General features: G+C 35.4%; 1 protein-coding gene across 3 annotated transcripts in view; it reads right to left on the reverse strand.

Moving 5' to 3' along the window:
* Positions 1 to 23,281, reverse strand: part of ARAP2 (ArfGAP with RhoGAP domain, ankyrin repeat and PH domain 2) — a 137,122-nt gene that overhangs the window by 10,992 nt on the left and 102,849 nt on the right. The window contains exons 27-32 of one of the 3 annotated variants that reach the window (XM_009566588.2): positions 22,348 to 22,476; positions 15,993 to 16,132; positions 12,085 to 12,167; positions 10,645 to 10,680; positions 10,109 to 10,172; positions 4,954 to 5,085 (exon numbers count right to left, since the gene is read on the reverse strand). In XM_009566588.2, the coding sequence (XP_009564883.2) occupies positions 4,954 to 5,085; positions 10,109 to 10,172; positions 10,645 to 10,680; positions 12,085 to 12,167; positions 15,993 to 16,132; positions 22,348 to 22,476 (584 nt within the window). Of the gene's footprint in view, positions 1 to 4,953; positions 5,086 to 10,108; positions 10,173 to 10,640; positions 10,681 to 12,084; positions 12,168 to 15,992; positions 16,133 to 21,382; positions 21,500 to 22,347; positions 22,477 to 23,281 lie in introns of those variants that run through there. The other 2 variants (XR_008449626.1, XR_008449627.1) reach the window with 2 other exon arrangements.

Consider the following 23,281-nt stretch of genomic DNA (forward strand, 5'->3'; position numbering starts at 1 on the left):
AATTGTTCAATTAAATGCATAATGACAATGAAGAGATTAATTTTCCTATATTCACAGTTTTTATTCTACCAAAGTATAAAAACTTCTGATGTTTTACAGCAGACCCATATACTCTTAAAACCTCAGAATTCTTAAACTGAACAAATACAACCGAGAATGTTCCAATTTTTATAACTGTATGACTGAACTACATGAATATATGAAAGATAATTTTACATGATCACATAAACATTTTCAGCAGCCTTTCAGTAGTACCCAATAAATTATAAAGGCTGTTTGCTTTTTCAACTTTTTGGCTAGTAATTTTAAGTATTATACTGGGAACTCAGATAAAACAACAAACTGATAGCAATGCAACTGCTCCATATTGGTGGGCTATTTTCAAGTTCTTAAGCTATAGGAAATGAAAAATAAATCAAATGCTGTTTCTAAATTCACAACTGGTGTGGCCCATTAGAAGCACATCTGTACAGTGAAAGAGACGTGCTGAGAACCTGACATTCAAATTAACAATATTTCAGGGCTGTTGCCTTTTTTTTTATATACACTTCAGATTAGCTTTAGCTTCCTCCTACTGGCAGAAAGTCTATTTTTGGCTGCAGTGCATTGGATATACTCCTGCAGAACATCTTCAACTTAAGTTTCATCTGAAAGCAATCTAAGTTCATAGGATCCAGAACTACTACACAATATAAAGCAAAACACAGTAAATAGGAATAACGGGAAGATTTGCTCCTAAAGTGCTCTCCTCATCTTTACTAGATCACTCTCATGGATGTATCTAAATTAGGTTCTTTCTAGTGTTTGATTATTTTTTCATGTTTGCTTTAACATATATGAGGTATCAAAATTCCATGAGAAAACTTGCTCATATGCTATGGATGAATAACCAGAAAAATCCAGCCAAGATGATGCTACACAGGAAAGACAAAAAGAACCAAAGTCTCCCTCAGCTTTGAGTATCTTCTAGTAGTCAACAAAGATGTCATATATGAAAGAAAAATTCCAAAACCTCATTTTCTTTGAGAATTATAAGGCATAATCTACCTACTGCCACATCAAATGAGCAGAGAGAGTACAATAAATTCTTCTACCATTCTTATTTGCCTTATGTTTTAAAGTGACTTTTCTTTTTTCATGAGGATAGCAAACATACCCCTATTATAAAATAAAAAAGAGTGTTGATGCAGCAAATTAGTTTCTGCATAGGAAGAAAACTACTAAATATTAAAGGAGTTTACATTGAAGAGTTTTAACTATAAAACAAAGTCCAAATTTATGCACTCTTGAAATTTCACTGGATCTACAATCTATTCAATAATAAAAGAAACAAAACATGTGGATGATATAAATCACATTTTTTTTTAAAAAGCAGATAAAGCAGTTATTTCATTGATACCACTTTTAGCACTGAGAGGTTGGTATTTCTATTCATATTCACCAAGAATGAAAACTATCCATTAATAACAAAGCACCAGTGGCCAGTTTATACAAAAGAAATATCAGTCCCAGAACAACAATGCATAGAAGAGTTTACATTGCTACATGGGTTACCACTGGTGCGTGCTATGGAGAGCACCATTTAGCTTGCCTGAAGAGTCTCAAATTCTGCTGAGAATCAGTAACAACTGCCATCAATTGGCATCTCCTGCTATCACCTAAGACAACGAGAAGCATCCTAATATTTAATGTGTTCAGCTATATTCAGTGAAAAGAAAAAGTTCAAGGCAACTGAGGAGCTGTCCCAATGACTCATGAATGTGAGGTGTTCTGTTTAGCAAAATATTTGAAAGTTGTAATTTTCCATTTAAAATAACTTCTTCCCATTTAAAATAATGTTCTTGCATGAACAACAAAACAGTAAGATTATCACCAATCATTCAAGTTTAGTTAATAAAATAATAATAAAAGGAATATCTTGTGATACACTCAATATGTGAAATTCGTGAATTACCTTTCAGAAAACATAGCAACACACTCCAAGCTATTCACTGTTACCAGCAAATTGAAATACGAGTTACTCAAGAAATTCAGGCAGGAGCAACAGACTTCTGTTTGCAGACTTTTTTGCATCATGTTTCCATTTTGCATCTTTTGAGAAAACCAAAACAGCAGCTACATTTCTGAAAACATTATAGTTGTAGCTCTTCTGCTAAACTCGGTTTAGCAGAAGCCTTCTATTTAATGAAAGCAGAAACAGATCAAATACAGCACTCCAATTTAAATGTTGCCTGCTTCTCTGAAAGAGTCTTGTATATTGGCAAATAGCCTCTTTACAGACTACTACTAAAACATTTTGAACTTTTAAAGTAGATTCAGTACATACAGAAAGCTTACTTCCCAGACATTTGCATTGTAAGAATGCTCAAATGATGGAGACAAATGCTGTTGTTCAAATTAAAGCACTTACAGTTACAGTTATGGACATTTTCCCTTATAAATACTATATCAAAAAGATGTGAACAAACCTGCCACAAAAAATTTCTTAATAACATTATTTCTTAGTGTTTGATCCACTGTCTGCTGTTAGTCACATGCCTTAAATTATACTGCTGGACTCCATAATTTTCTCCCAATAAATCTTAATGTAATAAACAGCAATTTCATATTAGAAGCAGCTGCTTGTTTCTAAATTTCAGCCCCCTAATCAAGTAATTGGTGAATAAATTGATAATAATACATACATCTAATTACAATTTTCTTTCTTCTTCACATCACCAGCAAAAAAATATAGAACAACTCTATTTGTATTGTCTGTTATCCCCATGACATACTGTTCCTTTCAAAATGCTACACAGGTATAAACTATTATAAGGCAGCACGGTATTTGACCATGGCTTGAAAGAAAGATAATTTTTTTCCTTATTCCTCAATTTTTCCATGATTTGAAATAAAATTACAGACTTACTGCAGATAAACACCAATATATTTCCATTTTCTCTCTCTATGAGAAATATGCATATTTTAAATGTACTATCCATGTAAAATACAAGTGCAGAGATACTGGAAATCTCTTGATTGTATTTGTATAATTAAGAATCCTTCCTATTTGTAAGAATTAAGACTCCTTCTTACAACAGTGTTTTCAAACTTTCTGTATTATATAGTTATCTTGTTAGCACACAATAAAATTACTTCCAATATTGGGGTCAGGGAAGGAGACATTTAATACAGAATTTCTATCACAGAACATTAATATTAAACTTGTTGGTCTCTGGGTATCTTTGATTCATTTCCCCCACATGCACACTTATCTTCACATCACAAAGTTGTCACATTTTTCACTGTTCAGAAAACTTTCAGTCACTTTTCCTGCCTCATATGAGGATAAGTAATCACATTTCTACTAGAAGTTTATGCACTGATGTGTAAGCAGACCCTCGTTTTTCATTAAAGAGCATCTTTCAGAAAATGCTTATTCCTGTTATTACTCTCTAATGCTTTAAAGTTAAGGTATTTTTGCTTCTTGAGACAGTACTACAAATCCATGGAAAGACAGAAGGCATGATCTCCACATGGATATCTATTGCTTACTGACTACACTGCTGTACAATATTGCTCCTTAATAAACCATATCATATACTCACTTTTCACCACAATTTTACTGTTCAGTTTGGGCTTTCCATGTAAAAAAAAAAAAGTGGTAGTTTTTACTTTCCATTATATGCTTTTGTATTAAACTTCCTGAAGTAAGCAAATACCTTTTGCATAAAACTTCTCTAGATCTAGTCATAGCATAAATAATGAAAACTGTAAACTTCTACTTTTAAATTTAAATGCAGACTTCCTCTAAGTTGCAGAGTACAAAGTCCTTCCTAATGAAGCACATTATCAACAACAACAAAAAAAAAAACAACAAAATCATTCTAGTACTAGAAGGTATTGCAAATTTTAAATCATACTAGAATGTCTAAATTTGTAGCCATCTCAAAGAATACATTCGAGATCTCAACTGCACCTGCATGAAGGACAGGTAGAAGTCATAGCAAAGGGTTAAAGTTTTTTGAATGACAAGACCTATAATTTACTTCCATCGAAAAAGAATAAAAATGCAAACATTAGAACTTATCAAAGAATTACAAAAATAATTTCTGACAGAAGGTTAAAATGAAACGACAAATTAAACAAAACGGGAAAACCATAACTGCATTAACACTGTATTATACTCATTTGATAAAGCAGAGTAGAAATACCTGAAAAAAGGATAACAAAAAAAGAAAAAAAGACGGAGTTGCCTTTTAGATAGAGCACTACATCTACCTTTGCCTTTGGTTTGTTTTGGAAGTGAGTCAGCTTCACCAATCTGTGCCTGAACCAGTGTCTCTAGAAGTATGAGGATACCAGAAATTCATCTCAAGCAAAAATGATAAGGTTGAGAGATCACTAGTGAGATCACTATTGCACATACTGTAAACACACAGCTCAGTATCTGCGAAGGGCTGTAACAAAACCCTTTTGTTCTTCATTGATAATAACAACAGTACAAACTTAAATGTATGACAGTTAGCTCCATCTGAGATTTTCCATTACATTCACAGAGTAGACGGCTAAAACATTGCAGTTATTCTACACAGAAAAGATATGGTAGAATACATATGCAGGATAGTTTTCAAGGACCTTATTAAAATGAAACTATAAAAAAGCTCAATGTAATAAATAAGCATTATATTTCTAGGTGAAAGTCCTATTTACTTCTAATGAATAATCATTGCTTAAAAAAAACCCAAATACAAATGAAAATTCACTATTGACTTACTGAACAGCTGAAGAGGTGACAAAAGTTTAGGTCAGAGTGGTTTTTTTTTACATTAAATTGTCTTAACTGTTCCTTTAATGACAAAACAATGAAAAGGATATTGATAATTACAGCATCTGTATTTTATATTTATCCAGACTATCTATAAGTACAGCATTGTGCTTAGAAATTCTACGACAAATTTAAGTCCCACTTACTTCTGTACTTCCTCTGATTTTACAGGTTTTCTTCTCCTGTTGAATGGGAATTAGTGGTAAGCCTCCAATCTTAGGACTTTTGGTTATAGACTGTTTTCTCGCTTTTCCAGTGGGTGGCCATATATCTGCATGCTGAAGAACAAAATGATTCCTTATTTTTGGTGTGGAATTTCATAAATACCAACGTTTTGGGATTTTTTTTTTCCATAAAACTCATGGAAAACGCTATCTACTGCACAACATCATGCCCTCCTCTTGTGGGAGAAGGAGGAAAATACTTTGGTGCTTAAAACTATGTTAATATTTGTCAATGCTGCACAACACTGAGCAAACAGAACCAAAATGTCTTTATAAAATTTTCATGTATCAATCATCTTCCCTCAATATCCTATTATCTTCTAACTATACAAAATACCATCAAGACACACACACTGACTTGATTCACAGTTTCAAAATTCCATGTAAGCATGGTCTCAGAAGTCCCAACAAAAGTTTCTGAAATAAAACAGAATTAAACCAATTTGCAAACAGTGTGTCAAAATTCATTTTAATAAATTAGGAGACAATAATTGCTTAACCTAAAATAAAAACATGTGTTATGCAAAAGGAAAGGGTTCAACATTTTGAATCGTCCAAAACCACACTCTACAAACAAACAGATCTGATTCAATAATAATCTTTGCTTTAGCTGTACAGAAACAGGTCAGGTTTTGGGAGAACTCCAAAGAGCGCAGCTTTGTTCTCAGGGAAAAACATGACTTGGAAGAGAAGGGAAGAAAAAAAAAAATTAAATGAACATTTCAAATAAAATGTTGAAATCTCTTTCTGTGAGAGATCTATAATGAAGAAGTCATGCAGAATTTCACATGTATAAGTTTAAGCAGATGTATTCGAAGCTCACACAGAGTCCTCTGGTGATGTTAATGTAACCAGAAATATAGCTCTGAGGAAAAGGTAGTGTAACAGTATTTTCCTGAAAAAGCTTCAACATGAAATTTTATGAATCAAAGCAGATGTACAAGGCCTACAAAAGAATTGTTTCTAAAGCTTGGAGACAAGCTCATGAAGGTAAATCAATGCAACTCCAAAGAAAACTGGCAAGTCAGAACTGCAAAGGAACTCCAATGAAAGCTCAGAATGCTTTGTGTAAATATTGGTTATAATAAATAGGAAACAAGAAATTCCAATCGAACATAAGAAAAAACATAACAACCCATTTTTTATTTTGAGCGTAATTAAACACTGGAGCGAATTGCCCAGAGAAGTTCGGGAGACTCCCCAGCTATTAAAACCTGACTGGATACAGCCCTGAGCAACCTGCTCGAGCTGACCCTGCTTTGAAGAGAGGGATTTGACTAGATGATCCCCAGAAGTCCCTTCCAACCTAAACAATTCTATGACACTGTCCAAATCTGTAATAATTTTCTTTTCACAGGTGTCAGGATGTTCAATGTCCTTTATTTTTTTTAATGGTATTCAACCTTACAAATCCAGGAAGACAACTGTACATAAAAAAAATCCATTTATGGAGCTGTGATCATACTTGCAGACAGTCTGCAAGTAAAAACAACTTTACTATCAAAAAGCCATCTGAATCATCAATAATTGACTTAGAACAGTCACCTATAAATCAGAAGCCCCAATTGCAAAAAATATTCTATAGATTCACATGCTTATGGAGCAAAAAATTCTTTCACTTAGGGCTGAACAGGGTGATGTAAAAGTCTGCTGTAAGAGTTCTCCCTAGTGAATACTAAAAACATTTTCTTACAATGAAACACTGAGAAGGTACTACCTGAAAACACAGGTCTTGCCAACCAAAATCAGTTTATTGTCAATCAAGATAAAAGAAAAATATGCAATTCAGAAAGTGACAGAAACTTCTGAAGGAAGCTGCTCCCTTAATTCTGAACAAGCTTATGGAAAATATTCCTGTTAGTTAAGCAGCTTGATCTTCCTTTTGTGTCTGTAGCATTTCTTAAAACAGAACTCTAGGAAAGTATATTGGGAATACTAGCAATGTATTATACACATAATAAATGCATGTATTCATAGTTTTGACCTATCTGCTCAACTGCACCTCATGGTAATATAATGGACTTCTCTGTAGTTGATCAAAAAAGGCAATGGAACTAGAAGGGTATTATTCTGATAATCTTTGTACCAATTACTTACTTCCAAGCGTATACTATGTATGCTGTTACGTGATTTTATACAAAACATTTATAGAATTCAAGAATCAAATTTCATCCATACTTTTCGGGCTGATTTTGCATAGAACTGAAAGAAACAACAGTCCGCCTTCAAACTCTCTTAGTACTTACCAGCTTAAAGTACAAGATTAATAACCTCTGGGATACCTTGACTTTCTGTATCAAACATACACTTGTTGCTAGATTACAGTGGTATCTACACTTTGCTATTCATATTCTTTGTACTATTTATAGTTCAGAAATAAATATTATCAGAAAACAGAAGAAGAAAAAAGGTAACAATAGTACCAAAATTCTGCTCTAGTACTGAAAAGCACAGTAACATTGATGTATCTCCCTCCTAGTTGCACAAGATCATTAAATGTCAATGTCTCAACACTTCAAAACCTACTCTACAGCATTTTTCAATTTGTAATATAAGCTATTCCACTGACAAATAAAATGTCCTACCTGCAGTCTCTCTAACATAAGGGTGTTCAAACAGCATGATAACAGGTAAGATAAAAGACAAGCTATCTGGCTGAAATTTGAAAATTCTAACTAGAAATAACCACATTTGACATTTACAGTTTTCTGGTTTAGAAATGGGATAACATGATAATGGTCTGCTGCTGCAAGATACAAAACATTTGGAGATCTTATATTAAGTTTTAGCAGCATGAGGCATTGCATTCTCAAGTAGATTCTCAATGTAAATTATATTTAAAGTAGCAGACTGTAGTAGCAATACAGCAAATGTGCATCATTAGCCCTTAATTTCTGATGTAATTTAAAGACTGACAACTTTACTGATTTCCAGAATGCTGATTAAAAAAATACTCCACAAAAAAACCCCTGAAATAAAACCACCCTCCCACCAATATAGCTCATTAGTACTGCTAATTCATTGTACTGTTCATTCACTAGAATGAAGTTTAAAAAACCCCACAATATCAATTAATAATTTTTTTTAAACACACATGAAATAATTTAATTTTGTTATTTAAAAAAACCTGAACATTGAGCATTGTCTCTCAGTTTTCTATCTAAATTGTCAGAGGAATGTTCTACATACCACACTACCTGATCAGAATCCTAATAGATTGCCCTTCTTATGATTTTACAACAAAAGGACTTCAGTAGTTGCCAAGCTTGTATGACTTATTCCTAAGTAGCCTATATCAATAACCTCTAAGCCTATTTGCTGTGACACCGATCATGTTATGCCTATGAGATATATGCCAGTACTTGTGGTTGTTTCCATAGAAACTACAATAGTTACTTCACTTAAGGGAGCCGAATAAGACAAAAATTTGGAAGTCATACTTACAAGGCATGCACTATACTTCTAGCACCACTATCTATGAAGGTCACATTATATTTTAGAAGGCCTCTAAGAAGTATTGTAGTCTTGTGTCTAGTCCACTTTATGCATATATAAAGCTCACAGGTAACCATAAATCTAGTGATGTTTATTCACAGTGATGTTCCCTAAAGTTCCTTGAATGTCATGGGAAATACAAAAAAATCTGACACAAATACAAAAATCCCTTTAAAGCTTTAAACGATGTTCCAGTCTCCTGTTGAATTCTGAATTCTTCTCATCTCTCTTACTCCCACTTCCTCCTATGTAAAGATCAAACTTGATTTGCAAGGATACGTTATATGGCACTCAAATGTACACCCTCCTTACTCACCGTCTATAAGCAAGCAGAAGATTACTTAATTTAGTATAATGCCTATCTGACACAATTAATTGTGTTAACTAAGCTAAACTGGATACCAGAGGTATTAATTGTTACCAGAGGTCTCAATTTAGCCCCAGCCTGACTAATCTGAGCAGCTAAAAACCAGGCAATTGGTCTTTCAGTGCCCTTCCCCCCACCTGCTGGGAAAGAAAACTGAGAGGAAGAGACTTGCAGGTTGGAAACAAAAACTACAATAACAATAATAATAACAACAATAATAACAATAATAATAATGCAATAAAATATATACAAATATCTGAGATATTGCCTCCACCCCTTGATGACTGTATGTCACTACAACTACTGTAGAGCAGACACAAGGGAATAGGTCTGAGGCTAGGAGGGAGCTGGACACAGGAGCTGAGTTCAGTAACATGCACATCTGGGATCAGCAGCAACCAGAGAGATGAGGTTCTCACTGGACGTCGGCCACCACAGAAGAGGGCTGAGACTCTTGTGGTCTCCCATTTCAAACCGAGTATGATGTATAAGGAATGGAATACTCTGTTGGTTGATCTAGGATTACCTGCCCTGCCACCCCTCCTTAGAAGTGCGTCCCTTTTTTGCCAGCTCAAGGATGGCCTTGGTTACTATAGGAAAAAGGGTAAGCATTGGCCTTTCTGCATACCAATGTCCTGTGTTATCGCTTTTAGGGAGAACACTGAAAAATGCACAGTTTGGTTTCAGAAAGTTATGTTACTTAGAGTGACCAAGTTAAAGCCAGAAACCGATCCTACTTTAACTAAAACCACAACACAGAGAAATACAGCTGTTTTGGCACAGCTCTTCAACAGGGCTAGTTCATACCACTATGTTTTAAACAGGACACTGTCCTAACTCCTTTGTAGCATCCAAACTAGTGAGTAGAGAAATAGCACTTGGGCATTGTGGCACACAGAAACAATCTTTAGGTCAATGACCAGATGCAAAGAAAATGAGTTGCTGTCTTTAACTCACTTCTCTACAACAAGAAGGAAAAAAAATATGTTAGACTGTAGTGTTCTTCTCCCTTACTCCCAAAGCCATCAGCTTCCATATGAAAATGACATCATAAACAACAATCCTCTTTCTGAAGTTTAATTACATTGAGTATTACAGAAACTTTAATGGCACTGCAATTTTATCTACAGCATATCCAAAACACATACATATAATCGTATAATGGGATTTTTATAAACAGCAGTAGAAATTACATTTCTCTGATCAGATTAGTACCTGTGCAGTAAAAATGCTGATCATCCACTCCATCTGTGCATCTTGTCCATCACAACATATATACCTAAGATGCAATATATAATTAACATGAAAAACAACAAAAATTCCTGTTGCAGTTAAACATATTAAAGAATAGGCTTCTAAAGAACTTGAAACAGTGCTTGCATTCATTTATAAATGCTGTCTATAACACCCCCATAAAAAGACAGGGAAATATAAATACTTCAAATTATCACTACCCTGTTTTGAAGACAAGCTCCATTTAAAGCACAAATATAGGTTTAAAATCTGTCATTGTAAATTTATGAAAATCGTTTGCTTTATGGCCACAGAAGGAAGACAGACACCTAAACCCAAAAGATTACCAAAATATATTAATTAATACACTCTAGTTAACTAACAAAAACAAAGCAAAGAGTCAACGTTCAAGTAAAATAATGTCTACTAGCTTTCAAACATTCTTATTTTGAAACTGAACATTTCAACAAATATTAAATACTGAAGTTAAACGAATCATGTGTTTCATGTTTACCTACCACTGGTGCTTTTCAGAAAATACTGCAAGTCCCCAGCTGAAACAAATAAAATTTTCAAAAATTATTTCCAGAAACTCAAGACAGGGACATATTCCTCAGACTGCAGAGATACATTGCCTTTATATAGTGTTTTTAAGCACATAAGGGAGAGAAGTACAAAGTTCAAATGTGCACTGCAAATCTAGAATGAAATTGTGGGTTTGATGCTGAATTTTGCTCATTTTCTCACAATTGATTCACAGGTAATGAACATTGTATTCTGGACAAAAGGTTATAGCCAAGCCCTGCACATAACGGCTAACTACTTGCCTCATTTTGGTTGTGGCTGTAGTGTCTGAAAGCTCCTGGAAGTAAAACTGCTACAACAGTACCAACTAGAGAGTTCTCTACTCTACTGGGAACCCTACAGTGTGAGAGCCACAGAGGGAAGAGGTATACTTGCATTATAAACGAAGTGGACCACATGAGTCTAAGTAAAATTAAAAATTGCTGGGGAAAAAAAAGGAGTAGGTTCACAATAAGCCTCTGAGATGAAAGAAACATCAACAGTCCTGGAGATCCAGAGATCCAGAAGACACTTTGCAAAGTCTCATTCTGAAAGAAGACTGAAAATAAAACTCAAGGAAAGAAGCTACTTGCAAAGACTTGTTTATGTGATCTTTATTTTGCATTGATATCCCTCTCCTTCTGCACTTAACTAAAAAAAAAAAAAAAAACAAACCACCAACTGTTTCCCTACCAGAACTAAGCTTTGAAATTTTCAGGCCTTTTGGGGGCATTTTGATGTGTCACCTGTAAAGGAAAAGCTCAAGCAGATCTGTTTAAAGGGTTCAGCCAACTTAAAATGCCCTCGGGATAGGATCCTATATACATTGTCTCAGTGTCTCAAAGCTTTGACTGAACAAGTACTGGAAACATCTGAGAAAAACAGGTGTCATTTCTTACTGCTCTTTTCCAGAGACATAGTCACTGATGTTTGTAAAGGGCACTGTAGTCTTCAGCTAGAAGAAGGGACAACAAAATAACATGGATCTTGAAAAAGGAAAATCCTCTACTGAACCACAGGCACCATCACTAAAGGCCGTGACTAGTCGGTTTTCTCTTCTGTCCTTTTCCTTGGTTTAAAGAAGGCGTGTCCACCAATGAAATGCAGGACACATACTGAAAATCTAAATGAGATAGCAGCAAACATATCCACAAGAGATGATATACTTAAGATTAAGAAAAGTCAATCAATAAAGTAATTTCCTAGGACAGAAGAGTTAACATGGAACAAAAAACTCCAGAGATAGAACAAATAATGTTATAGAAAGTAATTTAATTCAGCATACTTCAATTGACTTCTTGACTTTTCCTCATTCCACAATGTTCCCCTTTCTTGACGACACTACAAGTACCTTACTACACAGTAGTTAACTTTTTTTCCTTTTTTATTCTTACTTTGTTGGCGGCTTCATTTTCTTTTTCACTCCACGATAAAGCTTCAGGGAATTCACAGGTAACACTTTTTCAGGTTTACTAGCCTGCAAATAAAATAAAATTGTAGTTATTGTATCAGAAATGTGCAAAAGAGAAAATGCCACACAACCGCCTTCACAGTTAGGCTTCATTCATGGGTTGTACCCCTCTCTTCTGAAAGATCATTACATTTTTTTTGTCTTTATTTCTCATTAACAAAGTGTGACAATCACCATTACTACAAACAGATTAATTAATGACTTGAGGTTCACATGAAGTCACAAAACTGTAACACAGTTGTAAAAATGAAGTAGTGGTAGTGGGAAAATTCACAAATCTGGAGTGCTGTAATATAAGGACACAAGCTCTTCAAGAGAGACAGTCAGGGAAGATGAGGGTTCTGCCCTCTGTTGAAGGAGTGCTGCTGTGGGATGAACAATATAATAGTTATGGGATGAACGATATAATGGTATTTGCTTCAAACCACCCCATCAGGATGAAAAAGAGCAGATGAAGACTTTAAACAACTCAAGGCAGTCTCTGGGTAACAGATGCTGATTTTCTGGGGCAGGAGATAGGGAAGACAGAGCTTTGCTCTCCCTGGTACCTTCTGGAAGGGCAAAACAGTGGGATACAAGAAATCCAGCTGATTATCTGGAGGGTGTCAGGGATAACTTTTTGACACCAGAATCGGATGGGTCAACAAGAGGTGATGCACAGCGGGATCTGCTATTGACAGACAAGGAAGAACGGGTCTGAAATGTGATAATCAGTATTGGTCATAGTTAACATGAAATAATAGAGCTCAAGATCCTGAGGGTAAAAAAGATGACAAGCTGGCAGAAGACAGACCACGGAGATTAGAAACGCAACATCTAGCTTAGTCAAGGAACTGACAGGTGAGTGTCCATGGGAGGAAGCACCTCTGAAGGGTAAAGCAGCTCATGAAATCCGATAGGTTTTTATGGACAGGATTTGCCAAGAATAAGAACAGTTCCTCCCAACAGTCAGGAAAACAAGTTGATTTATCAGGTGACAAGCTAAAGTAAACAGGTAGCTCATGAGATTTAAACATGGCAAAGCCGGCAGCAGCACTCCGTTGGTGAAAATCAGCAGCAGGGACAGCAAGTTCTACAGTCGAGTACTAGATCAAGCCAGACAGGTGGTTCGCAGAGTGAAGGAAGCCCGGAAGTAACAGTTCTCATGAGGGTGGCTGATGTGCCAGGGGTGTTCCCGGAAGCATCTGTGGGAGATTTAAACGTGGCAAAGCCAGCAGCAGCACTCAGTCGGCAAGAATTGGCAGCAGGGGTGATAAGTTCTACAGCTGAGCACTAGATTGAGGCAGACAGGCAGTCCCTGGAGCGATAGAAGCCAGGAGGGAGTCAGGGGCAGGTGATTCCTGAGTCCTGGAAGTGGCAGCTCTCACATGGGCAGCTGACATGGAGAAGGCGTTACCGGATGCATCTGCAAGAGATTTAAACAGTCCCTAGAGAGCACCAGTGACAGGAGCATGGCAAACAGGGCATGGAGTGTCACAAGGGCGGGACGAGGCAGTTTGCAAGGCAGTTCACGCAGGCAGGACAAGCCGGCAAGTCATGGGGGCAGGGTGCTGGACCTTGGCCAGAAGTACCAGGGAACCATGGTTTTCATTTGGCAGAAAACTAAGGCCTCTCTAAGCTCTGCAACAGCTGTGACAGATGCAGGCTCGCAGACAGAGCCCCAGTGGGCGATGCTGCCACCCAGATGTCAGGCTGCAGGGTGTGCCCCTCTCTTGCACTGGTATCAGACACCAGTGGGGAATTCACCTGTGGGAGGTGTGCTCGTGTAGAAGAACTCCTTTGCTTGGTGACGGAATTCAGGGAGGAGGTGAGCAGGTTGAGGACCATCAGGGAGTGTGAGAGGGAGACTGACTCTGTCACCCTCCCAGTAAAGAAGTTTTTCCTCACGTTCAGAGTAACACAATAACACCTCTCTTTAGCACTTTCAGGTCAAGTGTTTGAGCTTTCCATTTAGAAGAAAAGACAGAAACCAACTTAACAAATCTAATAACACCAGTACATGAAGCTACCTCATAGTGTTTACTGTCTTGATTCTCATTTCCTACCTCCACAGTATTCAATGTAACGCTCCAGTACAGGGGTAAAAGGGAAAGAATTTGAGATGGCATAAACGTTTAAGAAAACAAAACAAAAACCCACAAAATCCCCACAAAATAACAGTTTTATGGTTGGTCTTCTTGCATAACTTCTCACTCAACTAAACAGTACTGCCAGGATGAAAAGGCACCCCTACGAAACATACTATTTAGTTAAACAACAGTATACTTCTCAAAAAATGTACCTTGAGGAAGCCATTTGTAAGTGAGCTTATTTCTCAACAACAGTACATTCAAGTGGTATGCTTCTTCAGTCAATTAGCACAAGATTATAATTTAACATGTAGTATCATAGAAACTTTTAAATTTGTTGATAAATGATCTTGAACAAGAGAAACACTTAACAGAATGTATCTCCATCTGCATACACAAACTTAATTTGCTGTTAATGAGAATATATAAATTAATTAGTACATGCAGTCCTATTAAATACATTTTTCTGTCTGCTATGTCAAGCTTTCTTCCTCTTCATTTCTAAATATGACTAAAATTAAAGCAAGACTATTGGTAGTGGATTAACATCTCTCAAAAGAAAATAAAACAAACTGATAGACACTATTTTGTCAGAATGGTATTTCCATTTAAAAAAAAAACAAATATAAAGCCATTTAAAAGCAACACTCTTCAAAACTCCACCTAAGTTGGGAATCTCATGTTTTATAAATCAGAATGGCTTTAAAAACCAGATTGTAAAGTAATACAATAATCCTATTATAAACTCTTCGCCTGATGCTAATTAAGGTTTTACAGGTATATTAACTTATTCTCACGTTTATGCCAATTCGAGTTTTAATATTAAATTATGTGTCACTATTTTTGACATTGTGGGGTCATTCTAATTAAGATTATATCCACAGTATCACAGGAAGACACAACACTTCTTTTGCCTTAGCTTACTTAAGCACTGGATCCGCCTTTAAAAAAAGTACTTTATGAAGTTCAGCTGGATGGGCAAAACCAGTAGTCAGTAAAAGTAAAAGAACTTTAAACTTTAAGAGAATTTTTTAAACCAGAAGTTTTCAAAAGTAAAATGAAAACATAGTTCATGATGTGCACTAATAGTTTTATACTTAATACAAGTTTAGTACATCCCCCAAGACACTCTTTAGAGAAAACTCCTTTTAAATATTTAAAACGGAAACCACCACGCTATAAAGTACGCCTAAATTTGCTTCTGTAGAATTCTGAGGCATATCTCATTATCAATATCAGGGTTTGGAGGGCTGAGAATACATCGGAATACTGTTGTTTGGAGGCTGAGGAAGATTTTGGTACTGTACTGAGAACTGCTTCCTATAACGCCTTCTGAGATGACACTTGAAGGTATAAGAATCCTGTTGTTTGTAATTCTTAAAGGCTTTGTGTAAGATATCAAGAAAAACCAGCATGCAGCTCTCTTAATTTCCATATTACTTCTACTACTGCTCCCTGCAGCAGGTTTTAAAGAAATCTCAGCCACAGGCAAAAGTTGTAGGTATTCCTAAATACTGGCTTACTTTTATTTTTTAAACCTTGTACTAATGCATAATTACAACAGCTAAATGAGCAACTGACACAAACTCCTTTTACTGAAGCATCTGTGCAGTAGTAAGATAAAAGTCTTGCACTTAAAACCCCAGACTCTAGGAGTTGCCATTTAGTATCAGAAATGTTGATCTATTAGTCTTTCTTTTCTGTACAAAAAAATAAAGTTTAAGTGAGAGCTCAAGTAAAGTGAAGAACTTATCTGTTGTACCTTCATATCCTTATAAAGAAGCAAGTTTCCTTCCCGTAACACAAAATAACGCTCTTGAAATTTGTTTCCGGACAGTAATTTTGATGGTTCTTCTTTGCACCTCAGAGTGGCTGCTTTCACACTACCTTTGTCATTTTTGTCTATCAAGAAAATAAAAAAGTGTTTTGTTAGAAGACTTTACAACACCAGAAGCTGATTTTGTTAAGTGGCCCTAGTATTCCTGTTTATCAAAAGACGAAAACCACAATTCCACTGTTTTGTTCTTATATTTGATATAAAAAAGCAGCTAATTAAATATAAATATAGAAATACATAATTATCTATTAAATTTAAATACACATTATATACTATACATATTATATATTAATAAGAAAGCTATTATTAAATATTGACACTATAATTACTGAGGGGAAAAAAAAAGTCTACGCTATTTCACTCTATTCTAAGATAACATGGAAAGAACCTACCAACACATGTTAATTAAAACAATATTTTCAGAATAGAATGTACATAGAAGTCCAAAAGTATAACATGGATCTCTGTGCTTCAATGGGGCCAAAATTTTCCATAAAGATTTCATTTTATCATGAGTCTGTCTACATTTTTCTAACTACGCTAATTAACTATGTTGACATGATCCATGCATACAGATGCAAACCAAAACAGCACTTTAACAAAGTAAGGAACAGCAAAAGAAAAAAATATCTACTTGCATCTGATGAAGTCTTAATGAAAGATCACAGAATTTAGCAGAATTCTGCACTATTCTTTTTTTCCTTGAGATAAATAGTGCTGGAAGCAGAGAGCCAGCATAAAGAGAAAGCAGTTAGGCAGGAAATAAAATCTTATCCTCCATTCCAGTCAACATCATTACGCCTTGAAGAAGTAGCCATACGAACAGGGCTAATAATTCCTTTATACCAAAACACTACAAGTCTACTACTTAAGCTATATATTGACTTTCATCACCTATTTTCTTTTGCTAAATACAGATATTTCCTGTAAGTCATTCACTTATTTAGGAAATACTGAATAAACATTTTTAGGAGACCCAGAACAATACCACTAGTTTTTATAATATAATAATTTCAAGATAGTAAATGAAACTGTGGTGTAAAAGGACTATGTGGTGCTTGGAGAAGAGCATCTTTGCTCAGCTACGCAAGTGGCTTTTTTTATTTAAATTCCACCTAGGATTTCAGCATCTGATATTAAAACTCTGTTATTAAGAGGCAGAACATAATATAATCTTACAGGGGAAAAAAAAGAATATTTTAAAAATACAATGTTTTAAATAAATCAACACTAAAAAGTAACATAAAATACATTGTCATTTGCCTAGGAAAGACCAGGATACTGAATAGACCAACTTTCATTGTCTGCATGATATTTTTTTTGAGGAGCAGTACTACACAGCTACTTACACAAATAGTCATGCTTTGGAAGTGACACTTGCTGTAATATGTACTAATCAAAATTACGGGGTTTTCCATCTTCATTGCTTATAAACGAGCAGTCAATATCCTCAAGCACTGCATGACATGCCCAAAGCAAGTATGAGAAGTGACGAGAGATTTAAGAATTTGCATGAAACCTCTCTAATGAACATAAAATGTAGGGTCTAATACAAATATATTGCCCAGTTTGCATCTATCTGTATTTCAGTATTTACAACTTTTCTTCTTAAGAACCAGAACAGTTATTCCACATGTAGGAAAAGCCCCAACCTTTTAATAGTGAAAAATGTGTTAATGCACATTTACACATACACAAAGAGTACAAGTGATATCCAGTCTCAAACATCCAATTACGCAAAGACACTTTAAAGTGTATTCAAAAAACCCAGCTGGGTTATATTTCGAAATTCTGAGTCAGATTCTGTTATCATTTCTACATCGTAGAGAGACTTTAGGAGTAACTTGAAGTTATATATCAATGTCATCTTTCATTACTGGCTGAAAAAAAGCTGTTTAATTCTGAGTCTTTTAAAGTATTTCTCCTACTAACCCTAATTATTTGCAAAAAGAAGATAATTAAAAAGTTGTGAATCTAATTCCTTTTTGCTTTATATCTCAGTACAAACTGAAATTACGAAAAATATTTTAAAATGTAATGGAAATTAAAAAGATAATAAACTTCTTTGATTCCACCAAATGAAACCAACTACATTCTAATCAGCCTGCTTGCTGGAAACAAAAATCAAAATGAAAACAAAAAAAAGTTTCCCAGGATTTTCATTACAGTTTAAGTTAGAATCTAAGGCCAGATTCAATACATTTCCACAATTAGAATCACAAGTTACTTGGATTGCCTAAGTCCAAATATACATGCACAGTTTAAAAAAGCACTAAGTTATTCCCTCTTTTCCAATGAGAATATTTATTTCGTGTTCAGAATAGAGTTTGAGTCCTTATCCATACAATCTTCCAGACTGGAAGATTTGAAATTTCTGCACATAGCTCTCAACACGACGAGAACTCATTCTAAACCTCTCAGCATTCCTACCATAATAAACATATCAAACATTTAATAATTACGAAGATCTTAGAGAACTGAAGGAGGAAAAATAATAATCCCCTGAACTGATGATATTCTGTATTCTTTAGAAGACAATCCTTCACAAAGTAAATCTAAAAAAACTGGGATGTGTCCTAATCAGAATGATTTTTCAGACACAAACTTTACAAAACACGCAAAACTTTCTGGAACTTTGCAACTAGTAGATACATTCAATCCTTTCAGGACTGATCCACTTATGGGTTAGAAGTCTGAATCTCAACAAATATCTCTGAATAATAGCCCCTATTCTCAGAAAACAATACTTCCCACTCGAATTATACAACTCTTTACCAGTAAAATTTGAAGGGCCTATATACACCCACTCTATAGTGAATCTATTCTCTCATATTTTTCTAAGAAATATAACTTCAATGTGGGAAATTTTCAGGTAAGGAGAAGAAAAGGTGTCTTGAAACAGAAATAAGTGGTGCTGGGTATCTCTTATACCAAAATATAATGCACAATTTGCCCTTCTGAGCAGCACTTGAAAGAGTGCTCCTGCAACAAGCATGAGAAGTTATGAAACAAATTGTCAAGAGAGAATAACTAAAGATCTCGAGGAAAGTGGAAAACTCATCACAAATTTACTGAAACATATCGATATAAATAAACCAATATTTTTTTCCTGGAAAAGGAAAATTGATTTCTAGACAAGAGAAAACATACACCTACATCTTAACACGTTTGATATTGCACAACATGGGAAATTAGTTTAAAATGAAAATTAGTATAATTATGAAAAAGGAGAATGTATAAGAAACATGGGAAAAGTTGCACTGATAGGGAAGACAATGATAAATGATCAAGATTAAATGAGGCTAACAGGGTTGTTCTCTAGTCTCATTATTGAGCAAACATTATTTCAAATATCATTAAAGTCTCTGGAAGAAAAAGAAAAGTATTGGTGACAAAACTCAAGAGATAATATTAACAGAAAGAAAGGTCACGAATATCATACTTTAGTCCGTAGGATTCTAATATAAATCAGAGAATCAAGGGGGAAATAATGAAATTCAATTATAAACACAGTATGACCACAGTCCTATTAATTTTACTGCAAAGGAAGACGACATTCACCTACCAAGTTGTCCATTTGCATAGGCTGAATCCACTGTTAAAAAAAACACACTTTGAATAGTAGTAGTTGGACATCTGGCCTCATTCAAGTGCCAGAGCCACGTTCACTACTCAGTGAGGAGGTATTATCCACGTAAAGAGCATATAAGACTGAAATGATTAAGGTCTCCCATTCCTCCTTCAAGCCAGTAATTATTTCTTGTGCACTTTGTGATGGAGAGTCCCAGCATAACAACAACTGGGAGCATCCCTTCCCCAGTCATCTTATCCTGCATCTTTTCTCACTGACACCACTTAGTGATGGAAGCATAAAATTAATCAAAAAAAGTAACGTATATTTTTGTCCTGAAATAGCTGCTTGCTTGTTTTATCAATGTGTACAGATGCAAGACTAGAAACAGAGGCAATAAATACACAGATGCTTGCAAACACAAAATGTGGATGAATAGTGAAGACTTTCTCTGCTTCTTTGCCAACACTTAATATATTCAGTTTTGCTGAATCTAATGAACGTGCTCCCCGGTATTTCTAATGCTGCAGAGTAAATTATGCAGGAAGGACATGGATCTGCTAGAGCAAAACCAAATGAAGGCCACGAAGAGATCAGGGGGCCAGAGCACCTCCCATATGAGGACAGGCTGAGAGAACTGAGCTTGTTTAGCCTAGAGAATAAAGGCTTCAGGGAGACCAAATAGCCGCCTTCCAGTACTTAAAGGGGGCCTAGATAAAAGTTTGGGAGAAGCTCTTTATTAGAGAATGTAGTGATATGATGAGGAACAATGTTTTTAAGCTGAAATAGGGTAGATTTAGATTAGATATTAGGAAGAAATTTTTTCCTATGAAGGTGGTGAGGCACTGGAACAGGTTACCCAGAGAAGTTGTGGATGCCCCATCCCTGCAGGCGTTCAAGGCCAGGCTGGATGACGCTTTGAGCAACCTGATGTAGTTGAAGGTGTCTGTCAGGAGAGTTGGAACTAGATGATCTTTAAGGTCCCTTCCAACACAAACCATTCATGATCTAAATTTACAAGCTAAAAGTAGACTAAAAAATGCCAACAAGATGAAATTACTACAGAACTATGTTTATTTTAAGCATTGCTTTATTACAACAAGATCCAGCTAGAAAAACTAACATTTTACAAATTTAAGTTCACCATGTTAAAGCTCCTTAAAATGGCAATTCCACTCTCAGTAACAGGTTTTGCAAGATTGTAAAGAGATTACTCTACCATATAGAGTCTGCAGAGATCAACTCTGTAAGTTAGCAATATGGCACAGATTTTTCCCTTCAAACCACTAAGAAACCCAATATATCTTATTAAATATGGTTTTAATTATTTTAACAACCTACACACACACACATACATAAACGTGAACTTTCAGTCAAAAGCCAGAGTATCTAGACTAGGCCAAGCTGAATAGAACTGATGCAAACAATTACTGTGATGGGTTGGGAGAACAAATGTAAGTAGAAATTAGAAGCAAAAGGAGGGTAAATGGCAGATTTCCCCTTTATGCAGTACTACATTTTGTACATTGATATTAGCCTTACCCTTATGGTTTCTCAGACCAGTGGTACACAGCCCTTATAACCCACTCCCTTTTCTGATTATACCTCAACACATACTAAGAAAGGTGATGTGAATTCATAGATGGGCTTTTTAATGAAGTAGGCCATTTCTCTCTACTCACTATCTGCTACGACACATTTAAAAGACAGTGAAACTCAAACACAGAAGTCATGAATAGCATACTTGTTAAGGCTGGTTCACATTTGTGGAATATGCTTTTGCAGGAATGAAGGATGATGAGACAATGCTATTACTTGCAGAATAATAAGCACAACAGCATAGATGGAGAGGTTAATGCCTCTGTGTATGGAGAAGAGAGGGAAAGAAAAGATTACATATTTAAGTCATTAGATAAAATCAGATGGGCATTAAATCAGGCATTGTGTGTTACCATTGCGTGTTTTACAGTAACAGCATACAGGATTTCAGCTGCTTGAAAACAGGATAGTACTTTTTGGACATGTTCAACTTCTAAGCTCCTGCTTCCCTTAAAGCAAATACTACATATTATTACACCACAGACTTAAATCCAGATATTGCATTAAAAAAAACAAAATAGGAGTGGAGTAGCTTGTGAATCCTACTTTTCCACTATACATTTGAGCTACATTTCCTTTCAAGTGTCAGATCTAAATTCCTTATTCTTTTTAAATGCCATATACTCTCCAAGTCATTCAGCTGCTTATGTCTTTCAACATACCTTTGTAGTCTGGAGGCATCAGATTACATAACAGACACTATTAGTAGTATATAACTACAGATAAATTATGTTTTATATATAATGTAATCATATATACAAGATGTAGATGTATATATTCTAAGAGAGAAAGAATAGTATATTTGGATGGACTGTGCAGAACTGCACTGTGGATAAAAGCGCAGTCTCAAGCTTTGTAGAAGTTCACAAACTGTGAACTGAATGCAGTTTCTGCATACTTTTATGCTCAAATAGGGGACCTTATAGTTTGCAGAAACAAGAACAGCCATAATTTCTGTGTTTTAACAGGAAGTCAGCACAACCCTCAGTCAATGAGTAACTTTATAAAACAGTGGTGATTCAGATGTTCTAGAACACTTTAACCCAATAGAACAGCCATAAATACTGCCATCCTCACATGAAACAACTAAGTTTTAAAGAAGATACATACCACTGTAGAGTTTTAACATGTCTGCTGTTACAAATCTCTTTATTATCAAATATGCGGTGCCAGGCTCTGGTAATGAACTCCAGTGGAGAACTTGTTCAAGTACATTCTCTGTATAATGCAGAGGACGTTCTGAAAAACGCCAGAGGGAGGGATAAATAAAACAACAACAAAACACTGAAGCAAAAAACTCAACAAGATTGGAGGCCTTAGAAGATACACATGCCTTTACACCAAACTGTCTCATTCACATTGAGCTACGGAACAAAAACACCACTTTCCAAATAAGACAATTAGGTATTTCTAAATGTAGTAGAATATTCAGTGACCCTTACATAAGAAAATATTCATAACTAAACATGAAAGGACACTAAAACACTGCTTTCAAACTAAAGGCAAAAGTTAGGAACTATCACAGGGCACACCTAAATACAACCAAACAGAACGGAAACCTGCAGCTACACTGGGCTTCATAGGTACAGACTCAATACAAAAATGAATTATCATAGCTACCAATACTCTGCAATCAAAACTCAAAGAATTTGGAGCAGCTACAATGAAAAAAACCCAACCCAAACTGCTATCAATTATATTGTCTGTTAATTATCAAAGCAGATCAAGACAGACTCTTGGTTCATTACATTCCTTTTACTAGAAGGGACAAGTGTATGGTCTTACTAGGTCTTCTCCCTGTTACTGTGGTCAGGTAATTTCTAGGCTTGCACTTTATATTCCAACCTCAGGCAAAGAACATTGTGAGATTAAAATACCAGTAGATGAAGGCATGACTAGACTGCATGTGTGCACTTCCAACACTTCAGTTGCTCCAACATACATTTGTTTATAGGTATCATCCATCCTAAAACAACCTCCGAGATCTTTTCACAGGACTGAAAAACTACAGTGATATGGAAGTTCAGTCAGTGGTCCATACAAA

This window comes from Cuculus canorus, chromosome 4 (assembly GCF_017976375.1).
Source record: "Cuculus canorus isolate bCucCan1 chromosome 4, bCucCan1.pri, whole genome shotgun sequence".
In the NCBI taxonomy this organism is placed as follows: Eukaryota; Metazoa; Chordata; class Aves; order Cuculiformes; family Cuculidae; genus Cuculus; species Cuculus canorus.